Consider the following 18,676-nt stretch of genomic DNA (forward strand, 5'->3'; position numbering starts at 1 on the left):
TCCCGCCTACTCGAGTAATGGGGTGCTCTCTCTTTTGAACCGGGAGAGACACCACACAATGCAGGCCTTGCACGCTCGTTCTACAGTTACCGTACTTGAGGATGCTGCCGCTGGGGTGCTAAGAACGTTTGTATGTCTCTCTCTGGCTTCTGTTGGCTGTGGTTTTCCTTCTCCGCCTCTACCCCCTGAAATTCCATCCCTCCTTCTCAGCAGTCCTCGTCAACCACCCACACCCTTACCCCCTGACCAACCCACTGCCTGCTACGAGTACTACTTATGTATCCCTTCCCTCTTCTTCCACTTTTCCTCCCCTCTCTCTCTCTCTTCCTCCTTTACCTTCGTTCTCTACCTGTTGCTGATTGTCTCGCTCCCACAGGAAAGGAATTGTTCCTTTCCCACCACACTCCTTTTAAGACAAGCAACCCGTAGCAGAATCTTCTGCGTAACGAAAGGAATTTCACTTTCCGTCGCTCCAGCTTACTCGTCGTCATTCGATTCCGACTTTAGTCAATTGCTGTTTTACATAAAGAACAGTAGTTCCACTCTCTTTTAAGCACGAGAACATCGGTTTCTTAATATCGTTGAGCGACCTCTCCCAATTAATCCTTTCTACTCGAAGTATTATATACTTTCATTTTAAACATGAAGGTCGACGCCCTCTTTTCGCTCGCCCTGGCAGGCTTCTGTGCTTTGGCCGCTGCTCAGCCCCATGGAAAGCATGCTCATGCGCATGGTCGCCATGCTAGAGTTTTGAAGGAACGCGATATGGTTACTGAGGTTACGACGGTTTGGACCACCATTGAGTCCACTCCTGCTTCCACTCCCACCTACTCTCCCCAGGAGGTCAAGAACCTTGGAAACAATATCCCTAAACCTTCAGTATCACCCACACCGTCCTCTGCGCCCAAGAAGGATAACAAGAAGGATGATAAAAAGAAGGACACCTCGGATTCTGACACATCGAACTCTAACAGTGGTGTTGACTCTAATAGCAACACCGGTCGTGAATTCAAGGATGGTGTCATTCCCTGCAGCAAATTCCCCTCGGACTATGGCGCAGTCCCATTGCCATGGCACACGAAGGACGGATGGTCTGGTATTCAGTATAACGGCGGAAACCTTGATAACGAGGGTGTTTGTAAAGAGGGCGCTCTTTGTTCGTACGCTTGCCCCCCTGGGTTCAGCAAGGGTCAATGGCCTGCAGAACAACCTGCTTCTGGTGAGAGTCACGGTGGGCTTCTCTGCAAGAACGGTTTCCTCACCCTTACTCGCTCTGATTCCAAGTACCTGTGTGAGGCCGGTGCTAGTGGTATCACTGTTAAGAACGAGTTGAGTGATATGGTGGCTGTCTGCCGTACCGATTATCCTGGTAAGTTGTGCGGTGTTATTTATTCATTTAGAGTTTGTCTTAATAGTGTATAGGATCCGAGAACATGGTTGTTCCTTTGCAGTGTGATCCTGGCACAGAGAAGGTTCTTACTACTCCTGATGCCGACTCCCCGGGTGCCTACACATGGAAGGGTGGTTCCACCTCCGCCCAGTACTATGTCAACAATGCTGGTGTTAGCGTCAAGGATGGGTGCCTCTGGGGTAAAGAAGGTGGTGAGGTTGGGAACTGGGCACCTTACGTGAGACTTGCACATGCTACTGAGAGGGGTTACCGGATGCTAATATAATTTTTGCAGATCTTCGGTTCCGGAAAGAAGGGTGGTAAGATCTGGATCTCCGTCTCCAAGAACCCCAACAATAAGAAGCCCGCCAACTACAACGTCTCGGTATGCGTATCCCATCTCTTCACATTTTCGGTATTAATACTAATATCATTATAGATAGTTGGTGGCGTCAGCAGCAAGAAGTGCGAGTGCATCATGGGTGACTGCCAAGGTGGCGATGCTGGATGTACCGTTGCAGTTGCGCCAGGTGAACATGCTACCTTCCGTCTATGGAAGTAAATGTATAGTTGTGGATTTTTTCTTGGCGGTCTTTTATTTTTTTCCTGGTGTTGGGATTTGGGATCCCAGAAAGGTGAAAGAAGTCAGCCATATAGTACGTTGACAATATGGGGATAGATCTCAGGTGTCCGGTTTGAATTTTGTCCTGTCAAGCTTGTTGGGTGGTAATGTTTTTTCTTTTTCGTTTCCCCCCTCCGATGATTTCCAGTTGGGAAGGAAAGCCATCGTAGGCCACACTCATCATCTAGTTTATATTCCTGTTTACTATAGCTATTTTATATCCTGTCGATCTGTTTTTTCCCTTTTTACCTCATGTGGAGGACTATCGTACAGTACATATACCATCTTTCACTTATCAAGACTTTGGACTCAGGTTACTTGGGATTTCGCGGGAGAGCGGGTACAGAAACAAGAAATCTTGGGCTGGTTGATTCAAGTTGATTGTGTTTTGTTTCTTTTGGCAGGCATCTGATGATCACGAGAGATGTAGGGAATCATTCACTGCCGGTTGATCTTTTTTTCTACTTTCATTTGTATAAAATTATGGATTTTTATTTTTTTATTCCCTAAGTTGTACCGACGCACTGACCGAGATCACTTGTACTACTTGCAGCACAATCGCTTTTTCTGACAGTTTTTTTTTTTTGCATGATTCAAATAGGCTCTCATTAATCGTTTTTTTTTTTCTTCCTTTTTTGGTCTCTTGTGGCTAGCTGGTGAGGGAATATGTGGTAAGAGTACCGTACTTTTAATCCGAAGAAGCAAGAAGGAAGTGTTGTCATACATTATATCTATCTATCCATCAGCGCACGACTCTACTGCAGCGTGCTGTCGTAATTAATATCTTTTTAACCCTAGATTTGTTCCGCGTCGTATCATATATATATACAAGTGTACAGTACAGATTGTGGTCTTGTCGTGAGTATGATACGAGCTGAGGACCATGATAGAACTTGTTTTGTCCTCCTATCTTACCGGTATCCTATCGCATTGACTCTACCCTATCCTGCCCCACAGTCCTCAAACTTTACCTACATACCCATAGGTATGGTATTATGGTATGATGATATTATCATGCCATGCCCACTGCATCCCCCCAACAGTACACAGCGCTGCGTACCGTACCCGAACGCCGGTCAGAAACGCCGAGACCACCATCGGAAAAGTATCCCTGCTGGGGGATATGTACCAAACCTTAAGCTTCCATCCAATTTCGTCTGTCTGTCCGTCCGGCTATGATACCCGCCCTGGGTGCGTGCCCGAGTGCTGTGCCGGTATGGTGATGCGGCAGCTTTGGTTAGCGGTCTGGATCGGAGAGTTGTGCGGTGCTATATCTAGCTTTGGATTTCGGGCCGTGTGAAGCGCAGCTTGTGTGTATTCTGGGGGAGGAGAAAGATATTCGTGGATAAGGGTGGTGGTGGTGGGTGGGTGCCGTTGTGCTCAATGGATATTGATAGTGATGTTTGATAGTTTCGTTGTGTTAAGGCATAATAACAAGCTCATGGCAAGTAACCATCCTGACATGATGAATATCGGTGCCTCGAATGCATTGATACAATGGTTTTATTCCATTCTTCCTTTTCTCCTCTTGCCCAGTAGCTAAGTGCTACATTCCCGCCGGTACGCCGTTGGGAGGTTTTTCTTTGTAAGAAAGAAAAAAGTATTAGGAGTAATAAATAGTAAGCAGCAGGTAAATAACGGTTGTAAAGGGTTATTTGCTGTTGGGAAAAAGGAAAAAGGAAAGAAGAAAAGAAGAAAAGAAGAAAAAACGCCGAATAATTATACCGATACAGCGCGATGATGATGAAACGGCAAACGGGCAAACGGGCAAACCACCTCATTACATCCTTGCTTACTTAGCCACCGTGTATGAAAGCATATTTGGGGAAGAAGAGAGGAAAGTGTTAAAAACTGCAAGAGAAGTAAAGTGGAAAAAGTGGCATGTTATTAACATGACCACCAGGCCGTCATCAATCTCATCTCATTCCACAGGCCGAGAGCGGATTATAACCCATCACCCGCAGCACTCTTCTGAAACCTCCGAGCAACCTCTTCGACACCCCAGCTAACCATCCTCGCTTCGGCCAATCTATCCACCTTAGCAATCACCGTCCCAACCAGCATCTCACCATTACCACCACCACCACCACCTCTTCCCCCTCCCCCACCAGAACTTCCACCACCAACATAATCAACCCCTTCCTCCCCTCCGCCACCTCCACTCCCCTCATCGACTGTAGCAGTCTGGATCACCGCCGCCCCGGAAGCGGTCGCCAGCGTGACGCGCAGCGGCTTTCCCAGCCCCATCCTGGAAGCTGTGTCATGTGCCTGTACGAAGGCGGACGAAAGCGAGGAGAGGCCGGGCGAGGAGGGCTGCGGATGGGTAGACAGGATGGGGATTGCGTTCGTGTCTGTGAGGTGTGTGGTTATGGGGTCTTGGGCGAGTTTGGCGAAGTGGGATTGGAGTGGTTCTGCTCTGGGACTCTGGGGGACGGAGGTGGTGGTGGGGGCTGTAGTGGCGGCTGTCGGAGTGGTCGACATGATTGCTTGTAATCCTTCTTGGTTTCTTATTTTTATTTTTTTATCCTTTAGACAAAAGAGGTTGTGTTTTGTCTGTGTGTGAAGAAGAGTGCGAAGGAATAAGCGTGAGAGAGGGCGGGTAAGGTTTCGGAGGGTGGGTTTTTCCTCTCCGGCGTGGGTGGTATGGTGTTTGTTCGGGGAGGAGGTGGATAGAGGTGGGCACGCGAGTAGGTACGTATTATAGGTATCGGTATCGTGTGAGATGGGAACTTTTGATGTAGCTCTGTGGAAGTATCACCAATCTTGAGTGAGCACAACAGGGAATGGAGGCCAAAGGGAGAAAACAAGGTATGATGAACTTAAGGAAAGAAGGGAAAAGAAGGAAAAGAGGGCGAGAGATGAGGGTCTTGTCGTGTGATAAAAGCCTTTATCTGGAGCATGGCCCATCCATCTACTGAAAAGCAGAGATTGAGATTGAGAGAAAAGAGGAAGAAGAAAAGAAAGAAAGAAAAAGGTTGTTATGAGGGGAGGGGTGGGAAAGTGGGAAGGGAACTTGGGGAAGGGATTGTGATTACAGTTGTTTCATTTTCATTCAAGTTTTTTTTTTTTTCCCCTAACTTTCTGCTTGATGGCTTTCCCATTTTGATCTCATGCGCTGTGTCTGAGTCCCGATTTCCCCTTTGTCAAATTATGTTGTGCAGGTTTCTCTAATTTTTTCCTTCTCCTTGCTTTCCGCCTTCCACTGTGCTGTTAGGGCACACAGTACTCGTACCCAAGCTCATCGCGATGTGTGAGAGAGTGTGGTATCGAAAGAAGCAATATTCGTGGGGAGCAGCGAAAGGGGGAGGGAAAAAAATTGCGTGAGAAATAGGGCACAAATGTTAATAATATTAGTAACATCCAGGAAGTATATTATTATTATTATTATTATTATCATCATCATCATCATACATTCTTCCATTCGGCGAGTGAAGATTCCATCCAAAACTTTCATCCCTGCACCCTGAGTCCGGGTAATAGCTGTCTCATTTTGGAAGGGCAATGCAGAAATCGCCTGGATGGAGGTTGTTTGGCTCGAAAAGTGACCATGACACCGTGGAGCTCCCGCCTTTTGTTCATTCCTCCTGGACCCCTCCCACACTGCCTTGCAAGATAGCACCGACACAGCACGCTTACCCACCAACCGACAAACGGACCGCCTTCTATCGTGTCATTCATAGACATAATCCACAGTGCATGAAATTTGTCATATCCTAAACCCTACGTTTGCCTTGATTCATCCTTTTCCCTCATCACCTTGCCCTAGTATTGTGCTTTTGTGGCGGAGGTAATAACGGTCCAGTATCCCCCGATATCTATCGGTATACCTCACATAGTCTCATCCGTATGGCCGACACTGATGCAGCGAAGGCTGAGAAGATAGCTGCGGCGAAGAGAAGGGTGAGTGGGGTCATTATCGCACACAATCCGGATTGCACAAATTTCCCGAGTGAAAATTCGCCGCCTGATACCCACGGACACTCATTCCTTCTATGATACTCATCCCTCTTTCTGGATTGGGATTGTGTTGGAAGGTGCATTATCAAGTAAACTGACGTTTCCGGCACCGAGGGGTGGTGTTGCGAGTATTCTAGTTTGAGCAACTCAAGAAACAGAAGGGGAAAAAAAAGGGTTCGGTAACTCCAGCGTCTACAACGGGCGAGACGAGTAAATCGCCCGTGCAAACGGAGCAAGCGGAAGCATCGGAAGCCCCTTCCCCAACCGAGGGACAACTGGTAGAGGAAAAGTCAGTAGCTGAGCAAAGCCGAATCAAACTTCTCATTCTTGTTTAAGGACATAACTCCTAACGTGCTTGCTGGGGAAATAGTGCGAAAGAACTAGCGGCCGAGGCAGGAGAGGTTGCCGAAACTCCCGCTGCTGCTGCGGAGGTGGTTAATTCAGATGCATCCTCACCGATGACCCCCGCGGATCCCGAATCCTCGCATTCACCGGTTGCCTCGTTGGGCGGCGCAGGGGCTGCGGCGCATTCTAGAGCTGCGTCGATACATGCTAGACGTCAGTCGGCTTCGGGATTTCGGAGGCCATCCATCACCGCCGCGGACATTGTGAGATCTTCGAATAAGAGCCCGTTGAGTCCTGGGGAGACAGTGCCGGATATCTACCGGAAACAGGCTACTACTATATCGGAGCTTACGGAGTCGGTAGAGAGGCTGGAGGCGGAGGTGGAAAGGTTGAAGGAGAAGGAGAAGAAGCTTAGCGAAGTTACTGTTCAGAAAGATGAGGCGCAGGAGACTTTGGCCGGTGTGAAGACCGAGCTCAAAGAAGCTGTCGAGAGGGCTGAAGCTGCGGCTACCGAGAGGAAGGCCCGGGAAGAGGAGCTTGAGAAATTGGTGAGCATTGAGTTTGGGAGTGATATTGGAGGGTGGGTTGGCTGATTGGGCTTGGGTGTTTAGAAATCAGAAGTTGCAACCCTCACTCGGCAAATGTCACATCTCACATCCCAGATTTCGCAGAAGGATAAGGCTATCTCGGATCTAAAGCTCCATTCATCTTCATCTTCTTCGACGCAGGATAGAGAATCCCTCACCGCAAAGGAGGATCAGATTGAGAATATGGAGATGGACATAAGCAAGCTTCGAGGTGACCTCGAGAGAGCTAACAAGAGTCTTGCCGAAAGTCAATCCGCGCTTGCTACTGCTGAGGGCAAGGTGAAAGGTCTGGAGGAATCGCAGGAGGATGTTGCAAAAGAGCTTGAGGAAAATAAGAAGAAGTTAGATAAAGCTGCAGAACGCCTTGTTGCCGAGGGTGCTGCTAGGAGCTCTGCAGAGACCAAAATCACATCTGTCCAAGCAGAGTTTGAATCAGCCAGTGCAACTGTAAAGAGCCAAGCCGGCAGTATATCATCCTGGGAAAAAGATTACAACACTCTCAAGACCATGTATCGAGACACAGATATGAAGGGTCAAGAATCGCAAAAGAAGGCTTCAGCTCTAGAAAGGGAGAACAAAAACCTAACCACCCAAGTCTTGGAACTAAGGAAGCGCACTACCCACCTAGAATCCGAGAATGCCACCCTAAGGAGCTCTCTCGAGAAGGCCATCAGCGACGCAAGACGGGGCACCGGCTCAATGCCGCAGGATGACGAACTCGTCGACGAGCTCGAAGACGATGGACGTAAACGCTTAGAGGCAAAAGTCCGGCAATTAGAGCAGCAATTGCAGCAGGAGCGCAGCCGCTGGTACACTAGCGAGAAGCAGGGGCTAGCGTCTGCATCCGCACCCCCGCGCTCTACCCAGCAGCACCAACAGGAATTCTTGGACGTGGACTTGAACGCTGGTGACGGCCAGCACCACCCGCGTGGTGGTGGCAACGACCATTTATACGCTGCGCAGATGGAGGAGGAGAGGAGGCAGATGGAAGCGCAGAGGCTCGAGAGGATCAAGGAGGTCAAGCGGGGTTTGGCGAATTGGAAGGGGTGGAGGCTGGACATGACGGCCGGAGGGGGGTACGGAGTTAACTTTAGAGAGATGTTTGAGGTTTAGATGGCTGGGCCCCTTTCTTGAGAATGGGGGGGCGCCTTTGATCATGCTTTACGGGTGGTTCTCGTAATCTGGGTTTTAATGACAGAATTAAGTGCACGGATCGGTCATGGGTTCTCACTCGATATTCACGTGATTTGGATTAGGTTTGGATGAATACAAAATACCTATTACCATAGTCTACACGGGCAGTTTGGCATCGCAGCAGCGTTCCCTTGATCCGTGACACGGGTGGGTTCTAGTCCGCTCAGTTTATTAAATAAACCCGCCGGGACCGGACTTGTCCGTTCTTGAGAACCAGCAACGCTTCGAGCAACAGGGATAGCACTCCATTCCTCTCGCCATATAGCGCGCTGCATAACCTAGTGGCTAATCGACCCCGGACACCACATCACCAACCAAGACCAGAGCAGTCCAAACCCCAGAAAAACTCTACCCGGCCGAAAAAATACCACGATGCATAATTTACCTCCCTCTCAAGCACAGATACCAATACACCCCACTCTCCTTCCTATATTCCTCCTCTTTAGTATTCGGTGAGATATGCCATGTCAAGGTAATGCCCTTAGAGAGATATCCTCTCTCAAGGGGTGACTTTGCGATAGCCAGGGCATGGCTGAATATGTCGTCGCCGTAATATACTTGCCCGCGGTGGGGGGGGACATAAGAGGAACATGCATGCCTCATCAGAGTCGGAGATGGGATAAATAGTTTTCTTGAATGCGGTACGGTAGGATACCGTGGGATTTTTTGCTTCGATGGGATGTAGTCGGGGTTTGGAGTATTATAATGTTTTCATAAAAATACTAATCATTTAGTGCCCGTTCTCAAAGCCCCGTTTGCAGAATTTTGTACGAAGCCGTGGGGGCGATGTACGGCACTATGGCCCGGTCGAGCTGGTTTATTTGACCAGTACCGCATCCTTCCCGGGAAGTATCATAAATTTACAGTACCTAGCCTTCTCGGAGGGGGGGTTCTTGGGTGGTATGATATCATAATATTATTTGAAATGGTGGTTGGGATGGTGGAGGAGCACCAGTGCCGTACCCTACCCTGCGCCTGTTATCACGCCCAACTTTCTACACCGACTTTGTTCCTCGCCTTCTTTTTTGCCAAGATTCTCTACCGGATCGACCGACTGACCGCCGCAACGATGGGTTCTTCCTGCAGTAAGTGTACTACTCGTAGTACGGCACCAGTATGGTAGAACACCCATACACGCAACGGACTTGCCGATACGCGGTCTGAGGAGAAGTGCTCGCTTTCAGCCGTAGCTTCTCCCTGCATGGGCTGGGTGGTTGGGTGTTGGGTAGTGGGCACCCTGCCGGGTTTCCGGAGGAAGCCTGCTTTATATATACTGGTTGTCCCAGGGCAGGATACCAGACATCTAGCGCGGGAATCGAGTGATGTATCATGGATACGCCCGCATTTGGGATTTATGGATGTACGAGTACAATATTTACGCACATAACCCCGTTGAACGATCCAAGAAAGTGATTGAGGGGGAGATGATGACAAAAGAAACAAAAAGAAACAAAAAAACAAGACCCATTATATCGCAGTTACCAAGCGCCCCGTTGCCGTGACAATAGAAAAAAAGAGACATGCGTAAACAGCGCATACCACCGCTCTAATTTTCACCAATCCTCGTCTGATACTTCCGGCTAACCTGCCTCACCCACCTCCGGCGTCTCCATTCTCCCCGCACTCCCTGCTCGCCCTCCACTCTGTCATAGACCCACCGCTCACCCTCCTCTTCGATCTCCACTCCGCCAATGTACCTCTCCCGGACCCAAAAGGTACTACCTAGGTCGAGGGTCCATTTTTTATCTTTCCACTCCCAGCCAGGGGGGCACCTGACATCCTCAAAGAATCTGGTCCCTTTAGGTCTTTCGTGGGCTATCCGCTGGGCGCTCATGGGTTCATATGGTGTAGGCGAGAATATCCACGACTCGTATTCCCCCCCGGATGTAAGTTTTTGTAATTCGAATACTTCAACTTCACGGCATTCGGGAACAGCATCGAGAATGATGTCTCTATGGATGAATGAACCTGCTGTTGCAGAAGCCAAAACTTCGCGTGGTAAAAGATGGGCATTGTGTGCATCTATGAGAATCTCCTGCAGAGTTGGATGTCCCATTGAGAATATAATCCAACCTGTTACCAGGAAGATCATGCGCCACGGGAGATGAGCTGCAGTGATGAATAGGAGAATGGATAAGAAGAATAGGGCGATGAAGACAGCTGAGGAAACGACTTCGTCAGAAAAGTTGGTTGGAGGCCCAACTAGAGAAATTGTCTTGTCGTGGGCAACAGAGAAATCATCCATGGTATTCTGTAAATCGCGAAGATTACGAAAAAAATCCTAAAAATTGAGAATGCCCATTAATCCTGTCCTTTCGGTTACCGACAGCTCTGTCAAGCTAGTGTTACCTTGCTCATCTCACTAACTGCTTTGACCTCGGGAGGTGGCGCGATCGCCGGGCCGTGTGCAGTATATTTTTCCATTGGCATACTCGGCGGCGGCGGATGTCTCGTTATAAAGCTGGGGACCATGATGAATAGTAGAACTACAGCTACTGGAAGAACTGCTAGAAGGTATGGATCCAAGCAGACAAAAGAGTACACGGCTAGTGCCGACATCGTGTGTGTGGGCTTCCGCCATTGTAGGAGACGAAACAGGCGATGTTGGAAGACAAACACAACGCCAATCCTACGCAACAGTGCTCCGAACGTCAAAATTGTTGCAGACAATTTGCCAAAAGATCAAGAAAAGGGTTGATTATCACCTTGCATTAAATTTTCTAAAATTACCACTCATTAATGTTAAACTAAACTGAGGTCTATCCTTGTCTTTCCGTTTGTCCCGAGGCTCCTGATAATCCTCCACCGAATAATCACTTGGTAGCATTTGTTGTAGTACTTTTGAAAGTATGCGGTCCTGCAACCCTGGGTTTGTGCCACCCGAGCCCGAAGCTTCGACAGGCATATCGTCTTCAGACCCGTGCGATCTACTGCGGCGGTGTGAGTGGGGCGGTTTATGGAAGCCAAGGTTTTTACCCAGCTCGAGCAGCGGCGAAGGCAGGGGTGGGGCGTAAGGCGAAGAAGGTTGCTGGGACTGCTGCTGCTGTTGCTGCTGTTCGGAGTTGCTTGGGGGATCTGCTCTATCGTAGTACCGATCGTAATCGACGGTAAGAGAGTCGTCCATTCTGAGGGGAAGGGAGGGGGGTTTTATTGGGGTTTGCTGGTATGTGTTTGCGATGGGGGGTTAGGCAACAGGTTAGAGGGTCAAGTGAGGGAAGAGTCCAAGGAAGTTCAGATTGGATTCCAAGCATGTGCCAAAGACCAGGATGACGTCTTACTGGCACAAACAAGTTACCCGGCTCTGCATAGCCTATGGTTAACTGCATCAAGTGGCATTGTGTTACTCGAGCACCGCTTTTGGGTCGTGGGAGTTTGCGGTGCTGTTTCACGCACGGGAAACGCCGCAGTTCCTTTCACTGCTTGAGCCTTCCCCGCGCAAAAATCGCACAGCTTTTTCCGGGAAGCAACAACCCATTGGCCATCATTGCAATCTTGGAAGCTCACATTAGAGTGCATGAGCTTCCCAACTTCAAATTCTGCAGGGCTTAAAAGGCTAAATAGCAGGTGGAATTGGGGAGAAAGGCGTTCCATGACTAACAAGTTCCTGCCGGTACTGGTAGATTCATCCAGAGTTGGGGAGAACCCTCGTCTGATGGCTGAGCGGTGAACCAAAGAGCACAATGTTTCCCAGTTGGAAGGTGGTGCACTGCCGGTAATGTGCGCTCGAGTGCCATACCGGTACCGGTGTATCGGCATCTCAATTCCACAGCAGGGTGCAGGTGTTAGACGAGGACGGTACTTATTATTGCCGGTATTAGCGGGTACAATGCAACGGCGGTGGCTGCTTGCTCGAGCATACCGGTACCGATAGGAGCACATAACTTAGTCTGCCGGTACCGGTACGGTATCATATCACCTTCCATGGCACTGTACTCGAGTAGCTCCACCTCCGCAAGGATGGTGGTGTTGTTGACTGTCGACAACAGGCGAGAGGGAGAAGAGCTCGCTAAAACCAACCAGACCGAAAGCCATGACTTATGCATCAACGTCTCTGCATTGCCACGGCAACTGACTAACCTATCGCATTCTCTGTTTGCATGATAGCCCATAATTCCTTATGTAGCAACAGCAGAAAGAAGACAAGTAAACCGAACAAACCAGAGGAATGGGATTCACAAGGACTCTCTCACCATCAGCCTTTTTTTCTTGTATATTTTTCTTGAGGCTGCGGAGGTGCTGCTGGGGATGATATGATAGGAAATTAACCAATTAGAATGTACAAGGATTGAGGGTTTCTTTTCTGTGGTAACCTCGTTCATCAATTGTCCCTCCTTCTTCCCCATGTTCCCCTGAACCCTCTTCACTCCGTTTCCTCGCCTGTGCTCCCCTCCACCTACCTAATCCCTCCCACATCTCCGCCTACCGTACCGGTTATCTCTCTTTTTCTTCTAATATTCGCAAAGGGGCTGGGAAAGGAGAGAGAGAAAAAGGATCCAGAATTACCATCAAAGGTTGCCTCGAGTTTTCCTCGCGAGAGAACTTGAACAGGAAAATACAACTCGGGGAGACACAGCAAAGAAATATCAAAAAGAAGAGAAAAACCGAGAGAGATATCATACAAAAAGAGGGGAAGAAAAGAGGAAGGAGAAGAGGGAGAAGAGAACAGAAAAGTACCTGTATTAAAGTGCATGTAATCTAGCTAGCTCTCTCTCTCTCTTTTTGTCTATTTTTCTCTCTTTCTGGCCCTTGATCGTTCCAGAGAAAATCCACGGCCTCGAGATCTCGCATCACCACGGTTACGGCTACTCTCACATTCTCTATCTGCTTCCAGCACGCCCAACGCCCAAACCCACGCCCCCAGACCATCCCATCCACCACGACCGCGCTTTCCAATCCCAATCTAACCGCCACCACCTCTCACGCTTGCATTCATTCATTCACCCACCGCCTTTCTCTCCTGTCCCCTCCTCGCTTTCTCTCTCTCGTCTCCGCCATGTGTCACAGCGTCACGGATTCAACGCCTAGTTAGTCCAAGATCTGTATACACGATTGACAGGTCCCTATATCTGCAAAGCTATTTCTCTCGTTCCTTCTTGTCTCTCTCGCCCCTCTTGTACTTTTCATTCGGCCACTGGGGTTATTGATTATTCTTGCTTTCTCACCCCCTCGACATAACAATCCGTAGCCGCCCCTTTTCGTTATTCAATTTTTTATCAAGTTTCCTTTCCTTTTCACGATACACTCTAGGGTTTTCATTGTACCTGTCAACCGTCACCAACGCTCCTTCTTGAAGAGCGTTGTGATCCGTCATGCCGGTTCGAGTACAGCAGCAACCACAGCACTCCGCATCTAATAATTTAACGAATCCAACGACTACAACCACGACTACAGCTTACTCTCTGCGCCGAGACTCCCCTGCATCTTCGAAGGGGGACGATTCAAGTACGAGCTCTATTTCGCTGGGTGAGAATGGTTTTCGTTTTTGGGCTTCAGATTCCACCACCAAGGGAGAAGGCGATTCTGATGATATCAACGGTGTAGCGGATGGAAGACAACGCAAGCGTCTTCAAAAATCTCACCAGGAAACCAACAACCTCCCTCGGTCGAAGCCTTCCTTGCGGGAACCTCGGTCCCCACAGAAGGTCGCGCGTTCTCACCGTAATGATCAGAAACCCTTGATCACGAGAGGTCAGGATTATTCGTTGAAATCGTAAGTCTCTTGATATTTCTAAGGCAATTTCTGTTCCGACCTTCTGAATCTTTGATCTGATGGTCGTGGGTTTCACAGGGACAATGACACCTCTTCTAAACATACTTCATCTCCCGCCAATAGCGTTGCTAGTAACAGCTCCCGCGCATATCTCCAACCACCCGGCTCTTCTGAAAGCAACGTGACAACATTTTATGCGTTTGGGCAGAGCTCGGAGGGAGCGCACGAAGCTGGCGAGCCGTTTAGCTATTCCCCATCTGTGAGTTTGGAGGATGTTCACCGGGGTATCATTGACAATGATCAACCAAGCCAATTTCCTGCACCGGGACGTGGCGGAAATGGGGGCGATGCGGGAAGGAGTGTTTACCGTGATACCGTTCGAGAAGAGGGTCATCAAAAAAATTATGCGGGCTCTTCGGTGAACCAGGCAAACCAGTCGATTCTCCGAAGGCCCAGTGTCTCCAAGTATTCAAACAACGCTCAAGCCCAGGACAGCTATCGGGATCGGAATCGAAGACAGAGCAACGCGTCTAACCTGTCATCTGCAACATCGTCATCCACTTATCGTAGAGCGGCAACAACAATCGAGCCAGAAAACTCCACCAGAGCTGGACAGCGGAGGAGGCCGGGTGCTCCACCGGTAGGTAGTTCGCTAACCCCACCAATGCCACAGAAGGAATACGTTCCCGGGAGCGGCTATTCTAGGAACTCGGATGCAAGCTATAAAGTGCCTGTTTCCTCTAGGAATACCAAGTCAAAGTCTTTGCAGCCTCCTCCAAAGACTCAACAACCGGGGCAACCACTGAAGCCATCATTAACTCCTGAGCATGCCCGACACTCATCGATAGCCTATCCTCCAAAGTCGCCTAAATCTCCGAGCGTCAGCAAGCTTGGCACCCCAGGAAAATCGGGCATACCGATGTCGGGATCCTCTCGTAGGATATCTACAATTCCACATGCTTCTGGACTAGGCGCCAGAACAGTCAGTCCTACAGATGCCAGGAGGCTCAAGAGGCTCTCGGTCATCCATACACCAACTCCCCCTTCAATGCCATTTAACACAGAGTCAGCGAGATCGACACCAGGCAGTCCTTCAATGATTCCGAGACAGAGTGTCACCCCTTCTTCATCCGCAACTACACCTGAGCCGCAAAGGAAATCTTATAGCTCAGGGTTGTCTACTGCCTCCACAAGTACTTCAGCTCGAACCTCTATAGGCTCGACGTCGTTGCAGCCTAAACTAAGCCAGACATTCGCAGCCTCTAGGTTACCAAAGCCACCACGAGCTGCTGTGGAGCGGGAGGAGGAGATACCTCCTGTTCCCCCTTTGCCAAAGAATTTGGTTTCTCCAGTCGAGCCAGTCGGGGCTGATCCTAACCCACTTCAGTTTCCGGATTTTGGAAATAATGGGGGCAGAAGGAGCGGGAATAGCATGTTCGGTCCGCGGAAATCCAGCTTACCAATGGAACCTGAAATGTTTGATATGGAGCCTTTCCTGGACGCCCCCACCAAACCTCAGGTCCCTGAAAAACCCAAAGCTCCGGAGACCCCCCGGAAACTAGTGAGACCGGAGCGGCAGGAAAAGAGAGAGAAGCCAGAGAAGCAGGAAAGGATTGTAAAGGTAGATAGAGAGACGAGGAGGAAGCGTGGAATGACATTGGGGGGCATGGGTCTGGGCAGTGCGGTGCAGACGTTAGAGCCCAAGAGTTCGTCTTCAAGCTTGAGAAAAAAGGACCTTGTGCCCTTGCGCCTTCCACCATTGAACCTTCTACCTCTGAGCACACCTACAATTGCTCGGGTCAATGCGCTTGGCCCACAATCGGATTCGGAAGAATTGACGCCACCTCCAAAGAGGAGCATAAAAACCCCGAGCACTCCAATGACGGCTTCTAAGGCGGGATTTTTTGGCAGGAGGGACCGAGACGAAGCGGCCTATCACCGGAGTACGAGTTCTATCAATAATGCAACCGCGCAACCCATGGGTGACAGCCCATCAAGTATGTCTTTGAGAGCGGGTTCCAGCGCTAGCAGTAGCATTCCGGTTTCAGCAAGTAGCAGGATGGGAAGGCAAACGATTAGTCCATATATCTCTAGTTCTTTGCCCAAGAGTGTTGAGCATGAGGCCAAGACTGGCGACCACAAGGGCGCAAGGATCTTAGGAATGCCACTGTCAATTTCGCGTGACAGTAATAAGAGCAGAGCCAGGAAGAGTCAAGACTCATTAAGGAATGTGCAAGAAGATGTTCCGGACACACCTTCTAGTTCTAGTTCGATCCGAAGGAAGCTAAGCTTGAGCTGGAAGAAGAGCAGTTCTAGCAAGCATAGCCATGCTGCAACTGAGCGAGCGGATGAATACCAAGCGGCCTCTAAATACGACAACATGCCACCGCCCAAGCTACCAGCTTCTGCAACATGGGCGGGACCTATGCATCAGCCACCTAGCCCGGTGAGAGGGCCACACGGTGCAACAGTAGTAGGGGGCCAAGGTAGGAGGAAGAGCTCGATCGGGAATGGTATTCTTGTTGGGCAGCACGACCATGCCCGCAGTAATAGCTGGGGAACTGAGGGAACTGGTAAAGATAAGGGAGTGGAAAATGTGGAGAAAGCCCAACCTCCTCTACCCCCAGCTAAGAGCTCGGCAGCTAGTTCAATTCTCAGCCCCATGTCGAAAATGTTGGGCAGTAAAAGTTCATTGGGGCAGCTGCGTAGCAGAAACCAAGTACCAGTCCTCACGGACCCGAACATGGACCATGATGATATGATTGCAGAAGAGGAAATGAGGCGGATTGCTAGCAAGCGCAAGAATTTGGATGCCATGGCTCAAGAGTTGGAGGAGTTGAAACGTAGGGCTGTGCCAAAGGACAGAATGTCTGCGCCGCAGGCCCTTCGGACTATCGCTCTCAACATCTATGAGCGTGGAGAGATTGTGGATTTCAAAGAGGTTTATTTTACAGGAACTCCGGGCGCAAAGAAACATGTTGGGGATCTCAATTCAAGTGCTCTGCCGAACTTTGGATATGATGACGAGCGAGGCGACTATACTATCGTGAAGGGAGACCATCTAGCTTACAGATACGAGATTGTCGACATCCTCGGAAAGGGTAGTTTCGGTCAAGTTGTTAGATGCGTTGATCACAAAACAGGAGGACTTGTAGCTATCAAAATCATTCGGAACAAAAAGAGATTTCATCAACAGGCCTTAGTCGAAGTCAATATCTTGCAGAAGTTGAAGGAATGGGTATGATTTCCGTCCTTGAGCACCCGGTATCAAAGATTTTTTGGCATGCTGATAAGAGATATAGGATCCTCACGGAAAGCATAGCCTTATCAACTTTACGCAATCTTTCTATTTCCGTGGACATCTGTGTATCTCAACTGAACTACTAGGCATGAATCTCTACGAGTTCATCAAATCCAATGACTTCAAAGGGCTCTCCTTACGACTTATCAGAAGGTTTACCAAGCAAATGTTGAGTAGCTTGGTCCTCCTCAAAGGGCATCGTGTTATTCATTGTGACTTGAAGCCAGAGAATATATTGCTGGCCCACCCTGCTAAGTCGGAGATTAAAGTCATCGATTTTGGAAGTAGCTGTTTTGAACATGAGAAAGGTAAATTTTTTTCTCCCGGTATTTTAAAACGTCCAAGCATAGTAACTTACGGGCTTTTCAGTGTATACTTACATTCAGTCTCGGTTCTATCGTTCACCGGAAGTCATTCTCGGTATGACCTACGGGATGCCAATCGACATGTGGAGCTTGGGTTGCATTTTGGCGGAACTACTGACAGGGTATCCTATCTTTCCCGGAGAGAATGAACAGGAACAGTTGGCATGTATCATGGAGGTTTTTGGCCCCCCGGAGAAGCATTTGATTGAAAAGAGCACAAGAAAGAAGTTGTTCTTCGGTCAGTTTTCCCTTAAGCTTCTCTACTTTCTTTCCTTTTGCTAATATCATCTAGATTCGTTTGGCAAACCTCGGATGATTGTCTCGTCTAAAGGAAAGCGCCGGCGGCCAAGCTCTAAAACGCTTACTGGCATTCTTAGGTGCGATGATGAGGCCTTCCTAGACTTTATCGCCAGGTGCCTTCGGTGGGATCCGGACAAGAGGATGAAGCCGGATGAAGCCATGCATCACGACTTTATTACCGGAAGGAAGACCTTGTCGCGTCCCAGAACCGCTGGTCCATTGTCTAGCGATCCGCCGATGAAGCGGCATCCGGCTCCGCCCGGGCCATCTACGAGCTATAGTGCCTCTATCTCAAGACCGCTCCCGGATCCACCGGCGATTTCGACGCAGAAAACAAGACTGGGTCCCAGTTTGGTGGCAACAAGTCAGCATAGCAGCTCCCAGCGGTCGTCTCCCCTGAAGGGTTATGGTGCAATTAAGAGGAATCCCAGTGGCTCCAGTATGACTGGTGTGAAGAGGAACTCCATGGGTGCTACCGTTGGGACAGGGGCCAATGCAGTGGGTAGCAGTCTCCCAAGAGCTGCAAGAGCTGTTAGTGGAAAACTCCCTACCCCCTCAAATAGTAGATCTGGGCTCAGGGGCTCTGCAGGAACAAGCGCTTCTATCAGATTGGTGAAGGACGATGAATCGGATAGTACGAGTACGCAGCAGCGACGATGATTTTTATATTTCCTTTTATGTCATGCAGCGTTCGTTCCCCTCTTCCTAGATATTTAATTATGACAACGTTGTAATGACCCTTTCACTCTTCTATCTACTTATCCCTCCTCCCCTTTTTTCTTTCCATTTTTTCATCACAAATTCATTAAGCGGAGTTTTTCTTTTGCCTTAACGGCAGGATCAATTTTATTGTTTTATATAAATATTCCCTTTTAATTTCTACGAATCCAAAAAAAAGACATCAC

General features: G+C 49.1%; 5 protein-coding genes; 3 read left to right on the forward strand and 2 right to left on the reverse strand.

Annotated features, from left to right (window-relative positions):
• Window positions 1-351: 351 nt before the first annotated feature.
• Window positions 352-2,145, forward strand: GSTUM_00005391001 (uncharacterized protein). XM_002837463.2 has 4 exons: window positions 352-1,369; window positions 1,423-1,628; window positions 1,686-1,775; window positions 1,830-2,145. Exons 1-4 carry the CDS (start codon window positions 643-645, stop codon window positions 1,950-1,952), a joined length of 1,146 nt encoding a protein of 381 aa, XP_002837509.1. The 5' UTR covers window positions 352-642; the 3' UTR covers window positions 1,953-2,145.
• Window positions 2,146-3,412: 1,267 nt separating this feature from the next.
• Window positions 3,413-5,277, reverse strand: GSTUM_00005392001 (uncharacterized protein). XM_002837464.2 has 2 exons: window positions 5,048-5,277; window positions 3,413-4,755 (listed from the first exon to the last, which is right to left on the reverse strand). The coding sequence occupies exons 1-2, from the start codon at window positions 5,062-5,064 to the stop codon at window positions 3,957-3,959; spliced, it is 816 nt and encodes a 271-aa protein (XP_002837510.1). The 5' UTR covers window positions 5,065-5,277; the 3' UTR covers window positions 3,413-3,956.
• A 341-nt stretch (window positions 5,278-5,618) lies between these two features.
• Window positions 5,619-8,053, forward strand: GSTUM_00005393001 (uncharacterized protein). XM_002837465.2 has 4 exons: window positions 5,619-5,912; window positions 6,107-6,258; window positions 6,340-6,862; window positions 6,926-8,053. The coding sequence occupies exons 1-4, from the start codon at window positions 5,859-5,861 to the stop codon at window positions 8,012-8,014; spliced, it is 1,818 nt and encodes a 605-aa protein (XP_002837511.1). The 5' UTR covers window positions 5,619-5,858; the 3' UTR covers window positions 8,015-8,053.
• A 1,367-nt stretch (window positions 8,054-9,420) lies between these two features.
• GSTUM_00005394001 (uncharacterized protein) lies at window positions 9,421-11,281 on the reverse strand. XM_002837466.2 has 3 exons: window positions 10,801-11,281; window positions 10,445-10,724; window positions 9,421-10,376 (listed from the first exon to the last, which is right to left on the reverse strand). The coding sequence occupies exons 1-3, from the start codon at window positions 11,217-11,219 to the stop codon at window positions 9,642-9,644; spliced, it is 1,434 nt and encodes a 477-aa protein (XP_002837512.1). The 5' UTR covers window positions 11,220-11,281; the 3' UTR covers window positions 9,421-9,641.
• A 1,211-nt stretch (window positions 11,282-12,492) lies between these two features.
• Window positions 12,493-18,647, forward strand: GSTUM_00005395001 (uncharacterized protein). XM_002837467.2 has 7 exons: window positions 12,493-13,805; window positions 13,884-15,156; window positions 15,295-17,043; window positions 17,108-17,414; window positions 17,476-17,709; window positions 17,764-18,302; window positions 18,361-18,647. The coding sequence occupies exons 1-7, from the start codon at window positions 13,405-13,407 to the stop codon at window positions 18,385-18,387; spliced, it is 4,530 nt and encodes a 1,509-aa protein (XP_002837513.1). The 5' UTR covers window positions 12,493-13,404; the 3' UTR covers window positions 18,388-18,647.
• Window positions 18,648-18,676: the final 29 nt, after the last annotated feature.

This window comes from Tuber melanosporum, assembly GCF_000151645.1.
Source record: "Tuber melanosporum whole genome shotgun sequence assembly, scaffold_19, strain Mel28".
Lineage (NCBI taxonomy): Eukaryota > Fungi > Ascomycota > Pezizomycetes > Pezizales > Tuberaceae > Tuber > Tuber melanosporum.